Here is a 19,826-nt window from a genome sequence, read left to right as displayed (position 1 = left end):
ACTGGATTAAAAAAGTCATGTTCTGATGAGTCACAGTACACCTTGTTCTGCAATGGTAGGCAGACAGTTTGGCAGGAGCCCCATGAAGCAATGAACCCAGCTTGCCTTGTAAACACAACTCAAGGTTCTGGAATTGGTGTCGTGGTGTGAGGAATGTTCTGCTAGGAATGGCACACATCCCTGATATTGCTGGAAGGTCGAGTGTTGTCTCCAAGGAATACATTGTTGCCAATCAAATTCATCCTGCAATGTTGACTTTTTCTCCAGCAGGTGATGGTTGTTTCATGAACAACAATGCTACTGTCCATTACACAAGTTTAGTTCAGCAAGCATAGCAGCAACTTCCACCATCTTCTCTGGCCACCACAAAAACCTGGATCCAAATCCCAATGAAAATGTATTTCACAATTGGGACATATTAGAAAAATATATCTGAGAGAAAAGTCCTTTTCCACCAAATCTGAGCCAGTTAAAGGAATGTCTGGTGAATGCCTGGAAATTGTACGTGTAGATGCACTCCAACACCTTGTGGAATCTATGACCAATCGCTTATGTGCTGTAATTCAGGCTAAAGGAGGCACAGCATGGTATTAAATAAGTTTTTAATTCAGTGACTGGTATGTGTAGTAGTCTCAAATGGCCAGGAAAAGGGGACCCCATTTAGCACAACATTTTTGAAGCAACATGAAATAAAATTGATATGAATAAAGGTTCACTCCTCTACACAAGATCTGCATATTTACATGTAAGTTTTACAAGAAAATTTAAAGAAGCCTCACAAATGCTTAGGATCCCTACACAATGCAATAAAAATCAAGGCTTGATTTTACATCAAGTATGGTCTGCTTTCATCAAAAATTTAACTGCTATAGACCTAGGATATAGGGGTGCTTAAGGGTCAAAGCTGTATAACTGTGGAGGTCTCCTCTCATAGCCTTTAAAGGAATGCGGAGAACCGACCAGGGCTTCTGACCTAATGTCCAATCCTCACCTTCTCGTGGTGCACCCTGTTGGGTATCTACTTTGATACTGAACGAATGAGGATGGGCTGGCAATTTGGGATTTAGCCGACCAAATTGTATTCTTATTGGTTAAACCAAAATAAAAAATGATGGTACAACATAAAAAATTTCATGCCGGCTGGGGTGTCGCCCGGTTAAACAAGGCCCCCGTTGTTTTCGCCAGGGAACCAGGGCGAACAGCGAAAAGTCAGCTACTGGAACAAATCTGAAAACAAACCCCAACTCAACATCACCAGAGTTAAAGATCGGTACTATCAACATAAGAAGCCTGAATGGCAAAGAAATGGAGCTAGCTGAGGAATTAGATAAGTACCAGATCGACATAATAGGGGTGACTGAAACAAAAAAGACCAAAACTGGTGAGATCTTTCTGAGCAATAAATACAAAATGTTATATTCAGGCAATAACAATCAAGGAAAAGAAGGAGTAGCCATAGTATTCAACACAAAATACGAGGCTAATCTTCTTGAATGGCAGTCAGTCTCAAGTAGAGTAATGTGGGCAAATATGAGAATGGGGAACTGGACAATGAGACTTATTTGTGCCTATGGTCCCACAGAAGGTTCTACTAAGGTAGAAGTGGAGGAATTTTTTGAGGCTTTAGAAAAAGCAACTGACACAATGAAAAAGGAAAAGTTGGTCCTTGTTGGGGATCTAAATAGTAGAGTAGGAAATGATTGTGAGACATACAAAAATATTTTGGGGAAATTTGGAGAAAAGAGCAAAGCTAATAATAATGGCAAATATCTGTTGGATTTCTGCTCAGGACATGGACTGGTTATTACTAACACCATGTTCCAACATAAAAATGTGCACAAATTCACATGGAGAGAAGAGGCTAGGAATAAGAAAAGTCTCATTGACTATGTTATTGTTGATAGTGATGTTTTCTCCCTGGTGCAGGACACCAGAGTGTACAGAGGATTTGAAATTGGAAGTGATCACTATTTAGTCTTGAGTAGGATAAAATTGAATTTCATATTGAAAAGAATAACATGTAAGAAAGTTTTAAAGCGAATAAAAGTTGAGCAGCTCTCAGATGTAAACTGTAGACTAAAATACAGAAATATTATTGAAAAGAAAATGAAAGAGTTTGAGAACAGGAATCAAACCTTGGAGATTCAGTGGCAAACTCTGAAGGAAACATTGATTGATTCTGCCAGAGAGGCATGTGGTGAGGTTGTGTGCAAAGATAAAAAAATCAGAACTCCCTGGTGGACACAGGAAGTTAAAGAGGCAGTGAAGGAAAAGAAGAAAGCATATCAAAAGTTCCTGGCAAATAAGTCAGCTTTTACTCTTACAGAATACAGAGACAAATGTAAGAAAGCTAAGCAGTGTGTAAAACTAGCTAAACAAAAGTCATTGGAGGACTTTGGCAAGAATATAGAAAATAAATATCAAGAAGGTGGCAAAATATTCTGGAGGTTGTTGAAGAAGCTTAGGAATGGAGGAAAGAGTGCTGTAAAAGGAATTAGAGATGATAAAGGTGAAATGAAAACAGGAGAAAAAGATATCCTTGAAGTATGGAGTAATTACTTTGAAAAACTGCTAAATGAAACAAGCAGTGATGACAGCACAGAGATAAAAAACACTGACCAGGCATGCAGTCAGGAATACATATCCATACTTGAAGTAGAAAAAGCCATCAAAGACTTGAAATGTGGAAAGGCAGCAGGAGTAGATGATATTCGACCAGAAATGCTGAAGTATGGTGGTATAAGAGTCTTACAGTGGCTGCACTGCATAGTTCAGAAAGCCTGGACAGAGGGACGAATTCCCGATGATTGGAGTAGAGCTCTCATAGTACCCATATATAAAAAGGGAAATAAAACTGAATGTGAAAATTACAGAGGTATTTCCCTACTGAGTGTTCCTGGCAAGATCTATGCAAGTATACTTGAGAAACGGTTGAGAAGAATTGTGGAAGAAAAGCTTGGTGAAGAACAAGCTGGATTCAGGCCAAATAGAGGCTGTCAGGATCAGATTTTCACTTTACGACAAATAGTCGAGAAAGCATGGGAATATAACAAAGATCTGTATTTAAGTTTTGTCGATTTGGAAAAGGCATATGACAAGGTGCCAAGAGAGAAGCTATTCAATACGCTGCATTTATATGGTGTCAATGGGGCATTATATCAAGCAATACTTTGAGTTGTGAGTCAGCAGTTAGAATTGAAGGAAGTACAGGAAGATGGTTTAATGTTAAATCTGGTGTGAGACAAGGATGTACATTATCCCCTCTGTTATTCATTATCTATATGGATCACATTATGAAGGAATGTGGTATTAAACCTGATATCAAAATTGGAGATGTTAATGTCAGCTCTTTGCTTTATGCAGATGATGTTATACTTCTAAATAAATCCGCTACAAGTCTGCAAGATTCTCTGACTAAATTGAATAGCTGTTGTAATAGATATGGTATGAAGGTCAGCAATAAAAAGACAAAGACAATGAAAATAGGCAGAATCATTGAAAATGTCAACTGTGTTGTGAATGGAGAACCTGTGGAACAAGTAAAACATTTCAGCTACTTAGGCACAATTTTTACTGAAGATGGTAAACTAAATATAGAAATAGATAACAGAATCAGCAAAGCTGGTATCATGGGAAGTCAATTGAATAAATTCATATGGAATAAGAAAGAAATTAGTCAGAACACTAAATTAGCTGTATACAAGACTGTGTTCAAACCAATTTTAACTTATGGATCTGAGAGCTGGGTCAGAAGTAAAACACTTGACCAAAGACTAGAGACCGCAGATATGAGAGTACTGAGAAAGATTAGAGGCGTGAACAGATGGCATCAATGGCAATATCATATTAAAAATGAGGATATTAGGAAAGAACTTGACATTGTCAGCATCCAGGAATGCGTTAGCAGAGCTAATCTCAGATGGTATGGTCACTTAAATAGAATGGGAGAGGAAAGATTAGCAAAACAAGTGTTCTCTGCCAGGTTGGCAGGAAAACGACCCAGAGGAAGACCAAGATATAGGTGGATTGATACGGTACAAAGTGCCTTAGACGATAGAAATATAAGATCTGATAATGTTGGAGTCTTGACAAGTAACAGACCGATTTGGAGGAAAATTGTAGATAGGAAGTTAGTAATGATGTAATTTTTTTCATGTAGTACTGTCATATCCTGTACACCCCTTGAGGGTACATGGCAGGAATTTGATGATGATGATGATGACCTAGGATATAGCATGTGTGATACCACAGAACATGATAGTAACACAAGCAATGTTCCAAAAGGCATACAATAACGAATTTATCAGTTGCATTCTGGTTTATCAATTATATTTAACAGTTGTTAAGCTAAAGCTATCAAAAACATCAAAAAAAAAAAAAAAAGTGTAATTAATTGTTAATACGCTTTTGTTCTGTAAAACTTTCATGTTCCACTACCCCTGATGAAGTAAGTCTTATGATGTGCGAAACTTGTCAGGTTTAATTGCTTATTTTTAATAAACTCCTTATTTATATTATAATGTGGTTTCAATACCAAAAACTTCCCGAAGATCTGCATATTTTGCATCAGCCGAAAGCCACCAGATACTGTTCTGGAAAAAAAACTGAAAATTTACAAAATCTACTGTTTACATGTATCTACTATATGAGCCATTGAGACAAAGAATGTTAAGAAGCAAGGAAAGCTTAGGTCTTCTACACAACAAATGAAGGTCAACAAGTACATACTTGGGCAGCAAACTGAAATGGTCCATTCATAATAATGCTGTACAAAGTTACTTGTGCAGGCAGTTTAGACTACTTTGGACAGACCGGTAGATCAGTTAACACCTGTTTTGGAGAACACAAAATTTACATCCGAGATCATCTACATGCTAAGTCAGGACTGGCAGATCATACTCTGTATACTCCTTAGCATAGGATCAGATGGAGAAAAACATATACGAGGGATGTCCAGAAAGTAAGTTCCGTTTTTAAATATTTTCACGGAAGCTGTGATCACAATGGTGTGCATGCGTGCTGAGTTTGCTGATTCATTAGCAAGCCATTTTCAGACATTCTCACAGTGTGTATGCTTCTTAGTGTGTGTTTATAATGTCTAAGAAAATCTAATCTCCCACTGCATGTGAAATTGGGTCAGTTATCTGTTTTTTGAATGTGAGGAACAATAAAGCAGCTGAAATTCATTAGCAAATTATTGAGGTTTATGGAGAACACGCAATGAAAACGTGTAACAGAACAACTTCTCGCCACCTTCGGTTGAGAACAATCCCATCATCCTCCATATAGTCCTGACCTTGCACCAAATGACTTTCACCTGTTCAAACATCTGAAATCTTTCCTTGGTGGCCAGCGGTTTCAAGACGACGACAAGGTCAAAGAAGCAGTCAATACATGGTTTGTGTCACAGATGGCAACCTTCTACGATGAAGGTATACAACTCTTGGTGCCCTGTCATGATAAGTGCCTGAACAATGGCGGAAATTATGTAGATGTCTACTTTAATTTCCAACAAAGTTTTTTTTTTTTTTTTTGTAAGTATATTTTTGTTTCTCTGACAGCATATCGGAACTTACTTTCTGGACATCCCTCGTATATTAAAATAGTCAGGACTGAAAGGCTATTCTTAAAATCAGCATCAGCTATGAAGCAATCTCCCAACCTTAATAAGTAATGACTGCATTAATTTACCAAAGATCATTTTAAGAACTAATAGCTGGACTTCTCTAAATTAACTTTGCAGTTATCTGACACATACAGAGCACCATATGAAAACATTAGGTGTTAATTGCAATTGAAATTGTTTCTACACTTAGTGCTGTGTGCCTGTCACAGTTATCACTCTGCACAGATAACAAAATATTAGTTAGTTTAATAAATGTATTTTTTCCGTTGGTTATACTGTTAAGCATTATTATGAATAATGAATGTAACCTAAGCCTTTCCTTACATATGAACATATGTGATCTGCATATTAACTATGATAAAATCTCTATATCACCAAAATATCTTCTACGGTCACTTCTATATATATATATATATATATATATACACATACACACACGTGTAAATATACACTTTCTAGAATAATTTTCTCTACAGTTTGATAACACTGATAAATAATGCATATTAATTAGCTATAAATTAATTTGAAGCAGCTCCACACTGTACAATACATAAAAGTTCCCTAATTATGCATGAATGAAGTTAGTCTCTCTCAAATTGAATGATAATCTTATAATTTAACCAGCACTGACAAGGAATCATTTGACATGCCACTCCATCTGAAGAGATGCTTTGCAATCTCAAATTAGCAAATTAAATAAACTTCTTCTGGTACAAAGAATTCAAAGATTCATGCTAATTATGCAAAGTCGCCCTAAAGTGCATAAAATAAACACTTCACATAGATCAGTAGCCAGTTCTATTGGCTGCAGTATTATAAATTAAGGAAACATTGACCTTGTAAGTAATTCTCAATTGTAAACTAAAAACAATGTAATGGTCTTATTTCATTCTAGTAATTTGTTGGATTTAACTTCCCATTTCAAAAACTGTCCACTGTAATAAAAAGAAGTATATATTTTTATCAAATATTTACTTAGATTCATGTCTCACTATCAGCAATCAACACACCCAAAAGGATTTAAAAGAAAAAAAAATCACACTTAAAAAAGTAGATTCCACTTAATTGGGACACATCAGGACTAGAACACTTTGTCCCAATTAAGCAGCTTCTCAATTATGTGAAATTTTATGGAAAAAGCTAATATATATAAAAAATAAAAATGTTTATAAATAGACAAAACTTTCAGTTTTTATTTCATAAATAAAAAAACAAATACCTTTGTTTTTTTATTTATTAAAAAAAATAAAAATAAATAAACGTGCACATGTGTCAGTATCCCTAAAGAGGCTAATTATATGTAGGTATCTATCAGAGAAGCATATTTTGCCTAAAAATTATTTTGGAGAAATTTATAAAGTGTACTCTGACGTGCTCCCTTTCTAGATTGCAACTGAACAAAATCAGCACAGGTATCTAATTCAGATAAAGGACTGCCTTCAATGCCTTCTTGCATAAAGTAGCATTGTAATTCAGAAATAAATTTCCTGGTTAGTCACTCCATCATATTCAGGTGTCATCCTTATCTTTCAGGGTCTTTAGATGGTTCATTGTAATTTGTTCAACAATCACATTCTTGCAATCTTCATTTTCATTCTAACATTGAAGGATACTGTCAATGCATAAAAACTCTTTGTACTTTCTGACATGTTGCAGTTCCAAAATGATTTCATTTTCATTATCAGTAATATCTGGCATTTCCTGGTCTGAATTCTTAAAACCATGATGAGCAAAGCAGTTTTAAATTGTTTTGTTGCTTATTTCTCAGCAACTATCTGCAACAAATTGTGCTGCCTGTAAAACGGTAACCTTTATACTGATCTCTTTGGCCGTGGAAGATGATAGCAGTAGATTTTCTTCAACTGTTTCATGATTCCCATGTCCAGGGGCTGTACAAGGGACGTGGTGTTAGCAAGAAGAAATTCAAGTTGAATGTTTTTCAAACAATCTAATTGAGAGTGTGGCACATTCTCAATTCCAGAAGTAGAAGAATTTTTCTTGAATTTCATTGCAGTTCTGCATCCCAACTCATTAGCCATTCCCGAAAAATAACATAAGTCATCCATGCGTTCTTGTTGGCATAATACAGTACTGACAAACTGTCCATTCTAAGTCCTTCAAAGCATCAAGACTTTGCGTGCTTTTTCCAATAACCAACAGCTTCCATTTGTCACTTCCCAACATGTTACAGCAGCATACCATGATAATGTGATCCATTGCTCTTTTTTTTTTTTTTTTTTTAAATCCAACAGTGTGGCAAGTTTATAGCTAAGGGAACTGTCTGGTATGGCACGGTAAAACAGACCTGTTTCATCAACATCATAGATTTCATCAGGACTAAACTTCTGCAGCAATTCAGGTAGTTTAGTTGATTTCCACTGTTCAGTACTGTCTTTCTCACCGTGTGCCTTCTTAAATTGTATTTCATGTCTGGTTTTCCATCACGATAACCATCTGTAACTTGAACGCTCACATGGCCAAGCTTTCTAGCTAACTTTTTAACATTTGAACATTAACACACATGCCTCATGCAGTTACAACGGAGAACCATTGATTGAGAGCCTCCTCACTTCTGTTTTTGGGATTTTTCCATGTTGTTCATCAAACAAAGTCCATTCATCTCACAATTTGTCATGCTACCTAACAAACGTGCAATTGTAGATTTTGGAACATCAGTTATCTCTGCCAGCTGACTGGTATTAGATAGTTGCCTTTTTATTTTGTCAAGTAAGATGATTTTATCTGCTAGCATTCGATCTTTCTTTGGCATCTTGACATAGGCCTTATAAAAATGGAAAAATTAAATTGCTACACTTTTTGTTAAAAAAAAAAAAAAATTAGCACACACCTGTTTTAATCAAAGGTATGCTACCTATCAGTCATTGTGAGTAGAATCAGTGCACTATCAAAATATGTAATCCTCTACTCTATCAAGGAACTGAGCGACAGCAACACTCTCTATACAACTCACTACATGTGCAACAGCCACTGTCCCTATAAAGCGGCAAGGTGGCAAAAATAAGCGAAGTAACTTTGGGTTATATTCTCAAATTGTTCCCATTCTTCAAATTTATTCTCCCAAATAAACAGCTGCTCTGATTAATTGATTCCCAATTAACCGCAATCTACTGTGTGTGTGTCCAATTCTCCATTTGCACAGTAGATTAGTTCCAGAAAAAACCACATAATAAAAGAATACAGTACATATGAAAAAAAATAGAAGAAAGGCTCCAGCAGTATCAGCATTGAAATATATTTTCAAAGCCTCAATTGCAATGTGCTCTTAAGAAGATATTGGTCAGATCCTATCTTTAATACTTATGTATGTACCTCAAGGGCCCACTTTAGTGAGTATAGGAGTGGCAATCCCGAAGTACCTGATGCTGGACCATGCCTTATTTCATATAATTAAATCTGTTATATTATATTCCTAGAATAATAACAGCCAAACTTCAAGCAAAAGAAAAAGGTCGAACAATTAAAATAATCCAAATATATGCACCAGACAGTAACCATTCAGAGGAAGAAACAGAAAATTTCTATGAAGAATTACAACAGGAAATAGATAATCCCAAAAATAGAGAACCCATGATAGTGATAGGAGATTTTGATGCTAAAATAAGACAGTTCACAGCAGACAAAAAAGATGTGATGGGGAAATTTGGATATGGAGAGCTTAATGACAGAGGAGAACAATTACTCCACTTATGTAAAGCAAACGATCTAATGATTACAAACACATTGTTCTATCAACGTCCTAATAATAAATATACATGGACATCCCCAGATGGTAATATAAAGAACTGCATAGACTATATCATCATAAACAAACAATGGAAAAGATCAGTAAACAATGTAAAGAAAGGAGAAATAATATCAGAAAAGAAGAAAACATCAACCTATCAAAATGAAAAGATAGTGCAAGCAGAAGTCTATTTTTAGAACAGATGTGCTTGAAATTAAAACCCTCCAGCTTCCAGAACAGCAGAAAATACTGGGAAGAAGGAAAAGAAACAGTGTTATCAATTGCAAAAGACACTCTAGGTTCCAAACCCAAAATAAACAAACAGTGGATTAGCCAATAAATCATAGCTACCATAGAAGAGAAAACAGAGGCCAAGATACTTTTAAACCAACAAAACAATGAAGAGAATAGAGATAAATACAGAGAACTAAAAAATAAAGTTGATAACCTATGCAAAAAAGCCAAAGAAAAATGGTTAGAAGAAAAAGCTAAGAAATGCCAAGAAGCATACCAACAAAACAACCTAAAAGTCTTCCATGATACTGTAAGAGAAATTACAAAGGAATTCTCAGCAAAAGCAGTAACAATGATAAACAACATGACTGAAACCGGGAATATTGAATATATAAGAAAAATCTGGTCAAACCATTTTAAGACCATCTTCCAACAAGGAAACAAAACTACAATGTCAACAATAGAAGAAAATAATGATCACCCAAAAATTTTATACGCAATAAAACAGATGAAAAACAATAAAGCACCAGGCATTGATACTATCCCTACTGAACTGTGGTCATATGGAGGCAGCATATCAATAAAATATTTAACAACCCTATTCAATTCTCGTGGAAAGGCTTAGACGTTGGTTATGCATTTTCACTATATAATTTAAGGAAATTACAACATACTAGGATATACATTAAAATAAATTTTAATATTTCAATATTTCGGCAACGCCACGTTGCCATTTTCAAGAACTTAAGAACAAGACACGTGCACGTAGGCACAACAAAACAGTAAATAAGGAAGAAGTCTGAAGCTATTATTTCTCCTAAAGCCTGACGCCTCTAGCGGGCAATGTTGGTATACTTGGGCGATTGGGCTGGAGGTCTTCTGATGTAGGTTTCCCAAATTTGAGGAAGTCTCATGCAGCCATATTTGGCTGCATGAGACTTTAGGAGAAATAATAGCTTCAGACTTCTTCCTCATTTACTGTTTTGTTGTGCCTACGTGCACGTGTCTTGTTCCTAAGTTCTTGAAAATGGCAACGTGACGTTGCCGAAATATTGAAATATATTAAAATTTATTTTAATGTATATCCTAGTACATTGTAATTTCATTAAATTATATAGTGAAAACCCTATTCAATAAAATACTACAAACAGGAGAGATCCCAGATGACTGGAGAACTGGAAAGATCATCCCAATATACAAGAAAGGAGACAAAAGAGACTGCAGAAATTACAGACCAATCAATTTACTCTCCCAGACACCTATAAAATATTCATAAGAATTATACAAAATAGATTAAAAAACACCTATGAAGAAATGATAGGCATAGAACAAGCTGGTTTCCGAGGAAACTATTCAATAATAGACCAAATTTTCACATTGCACCAACTCAGCTGGGAAGACCATAAAAGAACTATATTGTTGTTTTGTGGACTTTAAACAAACTTTCGATAACATCTTAAAATTCTACTAGAAAAAGCAATAGACAAATATATAATACAGTTTCTGATAAAATATTACTCTAAGACAAATGCAATAATTAAAAAGGACACACTCACAACAGAACCCATAGAGATCCAAAAAGGAGTAATGCAAGGATGCCCATTATCCCCATGCCTATTCAACATATATCTAGAAGAAGTTGTACAGAAGGCAATAGACAATGAGCCTGGAATCAATGTCAATGGTTTAAACATAAATAATACCAAATATGCAGATGATCTCGTCCTTCTTGCAAAAACCCCAAATGAACTACAAAAGTTGATCAACAAGCTAAACGAAACGTGTAAAACATATGACATGACAACAAATATACAAAAGACAAAAGTGACGAAAATAGGGAGGAACAGAACTACCATCTCAGTCACCCTAAACGGAGAACAAATAGAACAAGTAGACAACTTCATATACCTTAGATCAAAACTAACAGAAACAATAGATGAACTCAAAACAATCAAACACAGAATAGCAATAGGATGGACCAACATGGGAAAATTACAGAAAATCTGGAAAACAAACAAGATATCTAAGCAAGGCAAAATCAAATTATATGAAGCAATAATTATACCAACAGTCATCTATGGAGCAGACGCGTGGACAGTTAAAAAAAGAGGAGAAAAAACTGCTGGCATTTGAAATGAAATGCTTAAGAAAAATAAATAGAACAAGTTGGATAGAAAAGAAAACAAACATCACAGTCAGACAAGAACTATTGTATAAAAAGACAATAATAGAAAAAATTAGAAAACAATAACAGATGGTTTTGACACACTGTATGCATGGACACAGTCAGACTTCCTAACATCCTAATCAATACTTTTCCAACTCAAAAAAGAAGACCTGGAAGACCAAGAATTACCTGGCTGAAATTAATAAAGAACATCTTGGGATGCAGAACATATTAGGAACTTTTTCGAACAGCAAGGAATAGAGAAGACTGGAAGATCCTGCTCAAGAGAAGACTCAACCCATCTTAGACGGAAGAGAAGAAGAAGAAGATATTATATGTAGACTTGTGCCTACTCCTCTTTCCTTCCTTCTTGCTCCTTCATCTCCCAATATTTCCGTCATCCCCCATTATTACTTTTCATTGTCTTTTGCATGGGACTATCTTCTCTCCCAGGTATTTGCCTTATCTAGTAGGTCAAACAAACACAGAAGAAGGCAATGGTAACCCACTTCTGTATATATTTTGCCAAGAAAATCTTATGAACAGAGGCTTAAATTACTGTGATATAGTGCTAGAAGATAGGACACCCATGTTGTAAGGCACTGAAATGGATACTGGAGAAGAGCATAGAGGAACTTCCAGTGAAGTTAACAAGAATGATGAAGCTGGATCAAAGCCATCTGGAAGTTCAACTTCTGACAGAGTTAATCTCAGAAGAATATGCCTCCTCTTTGCTGATTTACATAAAATAGGAACATGGAATGTAAGCAGCATGTATCAAGAAAAACTGGAACTGGTAAAGAAGGAAATGAGAACTCAAGTTCAAATATTAGGAATCAGTGAACTGAGATGGACAGGGGAATGGGTCACTTTGATACCAATGATTTCATGATGTATTACTCTGAACATAAAACCTTCGAAGAAATGGAGCAGCATTCATAGTTAGAAGAGAATATAGAAAATACATTTTGGGTTACAACCTAGTGTTTGATAGAATAATTCTGATCAGAATAAAGTCATATCCAGTGACTGTTACACTCATACAGGTGTATACACACATTACAGATTCAAGTGAAGATGACGTCGAAGAATTTTACAGCAGCAGCATGCAACAAGTAGTACACAGTAGTGATAAAACAAAATTTCTCCTGATATTAAGTGATTGGAATGGTTAGGGATTTGTATTAATTGGTATGGGAGAAAAAGAAGAATGAGACTTGACTGGTAAATTTAGTTTGGGAGTAAGGAATTAAGGAGAAAGAATGTTGGAGTTTTGTGTTGAGAATTGTTGCTTTATTGCAAACACTTGCTTTCAACAACATAAAAGAAGATTAATTATATATTGGGTTTTATCCTTATCCAAGTGTTAGCAAACAAAGTTTGTGCCTGAAGTACTTTCAGGACTGGGGCAACTCGTGGTAAAAGTTCTCAACACTTGCCTTAGTATCTCCCATAATGCAAAGCACATCACCTTGAGGACGTATAATGCTATGCATTAAGGAAAGGGCCTAATGGAGAATACAGAAATCAGACATATTATATAGTTGCCAGCAGAAGGCAGAGAAATACTATCCAATCAGCAAAAACACTACCTGGTGCAGACTATGAATTAATTATGGACAGATCATGAATTATTGATTGCTGAAGTTAAATTGAAATTAAGATCTAAGAAGAAACAAAAGGACAATAACATATTTGATTTCAATCATATAAATTTAAAGTTAAAGCATTTAAAGTAGAAGTCAGAAAAAAATTAAAAAGTTTAGAGAAGACAGCAAGAGATTTAGAAGAACCATGGAAAGAAACAAAATGCATACAGTCATAGAAGCAGCAAAAAAGACTAAATAAAGCAATAAGAAAGAAAGATTGTAAATGGTTGTCAGAAGAAGCTATTCAAATAGCAGAGGAAAGAAGAAAAATTAAATTTCAGAGAAATAAAGAAAGGGTTAACGGAATGCAGATTTCCAGAGACAGGCTAGAAAAAGGGAAAACATCTAAACAAATTGTGCAAGAAAATTGAAGAAAGAAATATTATGGATAGAACAAGTGATCTGTTTAGAAATATAAACAATGTTACAGGGAAGTTTATCCCTATATTAGGAGGTGTAAAAAGTAATTCGGAAAAATGTCTGATGGAAGAAGTGAAAAAAGATGGAAAGAGCATGTAGAGGATTTGTTGAGGAACGCATGAAAAGTGAAGCAATATTAGCAATGGAACAGCTGCCAAAAGGAAAAGCTCCTAGAGCTGATGGAGAGTCAGTGAAATTATTGAGACTAGTTGGGGATGAAGTAGTGAACATATTTTGGCTGAAATCTGTCAACAGGTTTTAGATGAAAATTTACCTGGCCTAGAGATTGAAAAACATCAGTATTCATCCAAATCCCAGAGATTCTGAGAATAACAAAACCATCACTTTAATTTCACATGCAAGGAAAGTTATGCTGAAAGTGATCAAACAAAGGCTGGACCTATATGTGAATAGAGAAATGCGACAAGAACAGGCAGGCTTTAGGAGAGGCAGAGGAACTAGAGACCAAATAGCAAACATGAGATGATTATGGAAAGAACAAGAGAATTTCAGAAGGAAGTATTCATGTTTTTTGATTATAAGAAAGCCTTTGATTGCATGGATCGCAGACTATGGATTGTAATGAGATCAATGGGAATACCTGAGTATCTAATCCTCTTGATAAGAGAGCAGTATGACAACCAAGAAGCTTCAGTAAAAACAGTCTTAGGAGAAACAAACAGTATTCAAGTGGGAAAAGGGGGTGCGACAGGGTTGTATACTATCACCCTATCTTTTTAATACTTATAATGAATATATTATGAGAATGGCTAACTTAGACAAAGATCCAGCTGGAATTATGATTTGCAGCAGAAAAATAAATAATTTAAGATATGCAGATGATACAACCCTCATAGCAGAAACTAAGGAAGATCTACAGCAGTTAATTCTATTGGTTCAGAGGAAAAGTAACAAAGCTGGGCTTAATTTAAAGATTAGCAAAACAAAAGTGACGGCTTCTGACAATTTAAATGAATTTATAATAGAGGGAGATAAAATAGAAATTGTTGATTGAAAGTTATGATTTACTGGGGTCCAGAATCAGAAATGATGGTAAATGTGGAGATGAAATTAAAAGAATAGTTATAGGGGAAAAAAGGTATGTTAAACCTGACAAAAATTATGAAAGATAGAGGTGTAAGGCCATGAAAGTTAGAAATGCCAAAGCAATGGCATTTCCAGTAGTGATGTACGGATGTGAAAGCTTTATTATTGAAGAAAGACAGAAAGTGAATTGATTCATTTGAATTATGGGTATGGAAGAGACTTAAGAATCCCATGGACTGCAAGAATGACCAATAAGATTTTAGAAAATATATAAAGAGAGAGAGAGAAAGCTCTTTGGAGGCGATGATTGTAAAACAGAAGTTGATGTACTTTGGACATATTATGCGAGCTGATGAATGTTTGGAAAAGACAAGTTATGTTGGGGAAGATTGAGGGAATGAGAAGAAGAAGAAGACCACAAAACAGTTAGATGGACAAATAAAAGAACTCACCAACTGGAATTTACAACTGCTGAAAGAATGGACAAGAGGCCGAGTGGGATGGCGAGCCTTTGTGCACAAGATCACCAAGAGTCAAAAACGATGGCACATAACAAATAATAAATGTCATAGTGTTCTGTACAGAACTTCCTGATCACTATTAATTATCTGCACTCAACCTGCAGAAGTCAGTCATTTCTTTCACTTACTGTTCTATGAGAGGAAAATCTAGTTTGCTTGCCTTTTCTAACTACACTGATTCTTAATTTTCATGGATGTCTTCCTTGTTCTTTCCCCCACTTTCCACAAATAAAAAGTTCCATCTGCTGATATTGCATATACTTTCAAATGTTTGTAGGTCTATCATATTACCCCCCCCCCCTCCTCTTTCTGCTGTTTGTTACTCTGCAGTTCACAAATCCTTATTCTATCCTAATAATCTTTCATAGTCCCAATATCATCTTTAATATGCTCCTTTCTCCCTCTTCACAGAGTATCTACTTCAACCTGGAAACCAGATTTGTGCACTACAGACAAAGCAAAGTCATACCGAGGACTTGTAAAGACACAAAATAACTTCCTTATTCTTACATATCAATGTGCATTTCAGCATTGCAATTATCCCCTGAGTTGTATCTGTCATCTTTGCAGTATCCCTAGCCTAATATTTAATACAATGATGTAAGAATATCTAAATGTTAGCTTGGAATTGGGACCTCAGATGGCCAACTGAGCCTAGCAAATCCACTTATAAGTTTCTCTTAATGGTTATATGCAATGATCTTTCTGTTTCATGTAAATCTAATTAATACTGCTGCTCAGTTAATCCTGCTGGGGGGGGGGGAGTTAAATGTTTTATTTAGTAATTGAATAAATAAATGGAAATTCATTAAAAGAAATCAGAGAAGTAAATTACTACACACATTAGAACAAGACAAATTAAATAAACTTACCTGAACTTTTTTGGGAAATGTGGCAGAAAACATCAAAGTTTGTCGCTGCCCAACAGGTGGCATTTTATCTTCAAGAACAATTCGACGGATCTGAGGTTCAAATCCCATATCTAACATGCGATCAGCCTCATCCAATACTAGGAACCTGAAAATAGTTGATAGTGAGGATTTTCAGTATTACCATCAAGCACACAATATAACATATATATGCAATGTAATTTTATTTACTAAATGTCAAAATCAGAGAACTATAAAGAAAAGACTACTATATAGTGTGTAATGAATGTAGAGAACTAACTAATATTGAATAAGCAAGAACAGGATGCCAACTTGGTACTTACTGTCACATTGTGCTAACTAAAATTATATACCGCTGTCATAATAAATATGTAATCTGTTATAATCCCAGCTATATATATAAGATTCCTGCTGTTTGTCAAGCAATCAAGGTGAATAGTGAAAATTCAACTAAGGAAATGTCAAGAGAACCAGAGGTAAACACTATGAATGTAAGAAGCATTAATGAAAAAGAAGTGAAGCAAGCAAAAGAACTGCATAAATATGAGACCATGATTGGTGTTTCTGAGACTAAGACCAAAACAGGTGGCATCCTACCAAATATGAAAGATTTATTCAGGAATTAGGCAATCAGGGAGGGAGGGAAGGAGCAATAGAAGGATCAATACAAAACATCGAATGAAATCCTTTGCGAGTCAATTTCAAGTAATGATATGGGCAGATTTCAAAATGGGAACGACAATAATATTCATGCCTATAAGTTGCACAGAAGGTTAAGAATTGGAATTATTAAGTGATTAGAAGTGACAACTGATCTCAGCTCTATACTTTTTATGCAGATGTTGTTATACGTGTAAATAAATACAGTTCAAGTATGCAGGATTCCCTAACTTAATTGAATAACTGCTGTAAAAAATTTGGGATGAAAATCAGCATTATAAAGAGAAAGACTATGAAAACAGGTGGAAACACTGAAAACATCAACTGCATCCTGAATGGAGAACAAGTAAAAAACATTTCAGCTATTTAGGCATAAGTTTTAGTGGAGATGGCAAATTAAATTTGCAAAGAGACAGCAGAATTTGCAGAGCTGGTGTGGTAGTTCAACTGAATAAATTTATATGGAATAAGAGAGAAATTAGTCAAACACCCAACCAGTTATATACAAAACAGCGTTCAAACCAATTTTTAACTTAGTGAACTGATTGCTGCAGTCTCCTGTTCCAAATTAACGGCTTGCTGTAACAAACAAGTGAAATAAACTTTGGTAGTTTTCCCAATTTGGTTTTGTTCATTAAGATTTGTCCCAAATAACTGGCTCCCCAATTAACCAAAGACACAATTAACTTGGTTTGGCATCGTCATCATCAAATTCCTTGACATGCGCATTCAGTGGGGTATGCAGGATATGATAGTACTACATGAAAAAGTTAAAATCAGGAATATGATCCAAGTCAGGGCAACTGTGTTTGGGTAAAATGGCTACGAGAAGGGGAAGCGATGGAATTTGAAAGAGGTGTTGTGGTAGTATGCCAAATGTGCAGGCCTATCTGTTTGGCAAACTGTTGAAAAACTGTGACATCCCAAGTCAACAATCATTGATACTGTACTGAGATGCAAGTGCAGGGAGTCAACTGCAAGGAACATGACCGAGGGGTGCTATGAAGGATAATATGTAAAACTGCCATTCATCAGACAGCACATTGAGTGTGGAGTTCTGGTGGGCATCGACTGGAACACAAATCTGTGCAAAAACATTCCAAACCAAGGATCACAGCAAGGGTTTCCATGGTAGGACTGCAATATGCAATCCACACATTACTCAAACCAACATGCAGAGTCGTCTTCAGTGGTGCAAAGAATGTGTACAGTAGAAGCATGGAAAGCTGTGTTATGGAATGATGAATCATGCTACACCCACTTCCAAAGAGACAGATGGATATGGGTGTGGCATATGCCCGATGAACGTTTCCTACCAGAGTGCATAAAGCCAACTATGAAATTCGGAGGTGGCGGTGTGATTGGTATGGTCCTGTTTTTCCAGATTTGGCCTCAACCTCAGTTTGTGGTGCCACAAACACTGAACTCCGAGAGGTAATTGAATATTCTGGATAATGTGATGCTTCCTATTTTGTGGCTTTTCTACAGAATTGATTACTGTCTCTTTCAGCAAGACAATGAATGCACTATGTCATAAGGATGCTGCTATAACTGCATGGTTTTGAATGCAAATGTCACCACACTTGACTAGCCACCCCCTTCAACCAAACAGAGGCCTGTTCTCAACCCTACTAAAGTGTGGGATGGAGTGTCTGGTAAGGTCAAGAAATGTCTGTTCCACGACAGTTCAGGACCTCATTAGATGTTTACAGGAAGAATGGTCCAAAATTCCCACTGATTGCTATTGTATGCTTGTGGAAAGTATGCCCTTAGGATTGTTGCAGTAATTGCAGTGAAGGGAGGTCTTACATCTTAAGGTGGCTGTTTTTCCTTACACTATGGTGTCTTTTGACTTCTTTCCAAGCAGTTGTATATAAAATATATACCTAAATGAAGGAGATCAAAGTGAAAATGGACAACATAAATCTAATACACTTATGCATTTTGGAGAAATATGGTTAAAAACAAGATTGTCTTCACATAACTTTCTTTTGGTTGATATATTGTTCTAAATGAGACCTAAGAGGAAGAATTCATCATAACATATTAATAACAGAATCATTACATTAATTTAAATGTGTTTATTTGTAAAATTTCAGCTAATTCAGAATTTACTATCCATAATTAAATAAATTCAAATTCATCTTTGATGTAGTACAGAAATAGGGAATAATAATTTATGGTCTGTAAGGTATAAAACTAATTAAATAACATGCAATAACCACAACTTTCAGTGGTCCTGATGGTAACAAATGCCAATACTTTTCTTGTGGGTATTTATTCTAGTAAATTAGTCTAAGGAAGTCTTTTGTAGTGAAAGTTCACTAGTGCAGACTATCAACAACCATATCTAAATTTACTAAAATAAAGAACCAAAAGGCTCTTTATTTTAAGTAAATTTAGTTAGTTCAGTGATGCAAAATTATATAAGTGGAAAGCGAATATATAGACAATTGGACGGCATTTATGTTTTCCAAGTAGTCGGCACCAAGGTAACTTGTGAATGCCAGTGAGTTTATTCCTGTAAGCTCTCTGGTCAACTTATTTTTACGAAACTTTCATAGTTTCTACATTCAGCTTTGAAATAATGCTGGATCTAATATCCACTTATATAATTTTGCATCGCTGAACCGAATCCTTTGGCTCTTTATTTCAGTAAATACTTTACATATTGACTGAGAGTTCGCTCACAAAAAATACGCCTCTTTAACATTTCAAGTTCCTTAGTACTGAACAAGAGTTTTTGCTCTCTTAAGGTTTCTGCCTGATCTGTGAGGAGAACCAACCAGTTCAAAACAACTGTCAGGCCACTGAAACCTTATCAAAATGGACTAATATAAAGCGAATATATAGATGCTTGGGCAGCG

General features: G+C 35.5%; 1 protein-coding gene across 3 annotated transcripts in view; it reads right to left on the bottom strand.

Annotated features, from left to right (window-relative positions):
• Positions 1-19,826, bottom strand: part of bel (ATP-dependent RNA helicase bel) — a 312,654-nt gene that overhangs the window by 92,823 nt on the left and 200,005 nt on the right. For all 3 annotated transcript variants that reach the window (XM_090413999.1, XM_090414000.1, XM_090414001.1), the window contains one exon: positions 16,282-16,426. In XM_090413999.1, coding sequence (XP_090270125.1) covers positions 16,282-16,426 — 145 coding nt within the window. The remainder of the gene's footprint in view (positions 1-16,281; positions 16,427-19,826) is intronic.

The sequence above is a fragment of the Typopeltis vanoorti genome, chromosome 24 (genome assembly GCF_054136105.1).
Source record: "Typopeltis vanoorti isolate ZY-2024b chromosome 24, IOZ_Tvanoo_1.0, whole genome shotgun sequence".
In the NCBI taxonomy this organism is placed as follows: domain Eukaryota; kingdom Metazoa; phylum Arthropoda; class Arachnida; order Uropygi; family Thelyphonidae; genus Typopeltis; species Typopeltis vanoorti.
The sequence above is the reverse complement of the archived record's forward strand: the minus strand, read 5'-3'. Positions and strand labels throughout refer to the sequence as shown.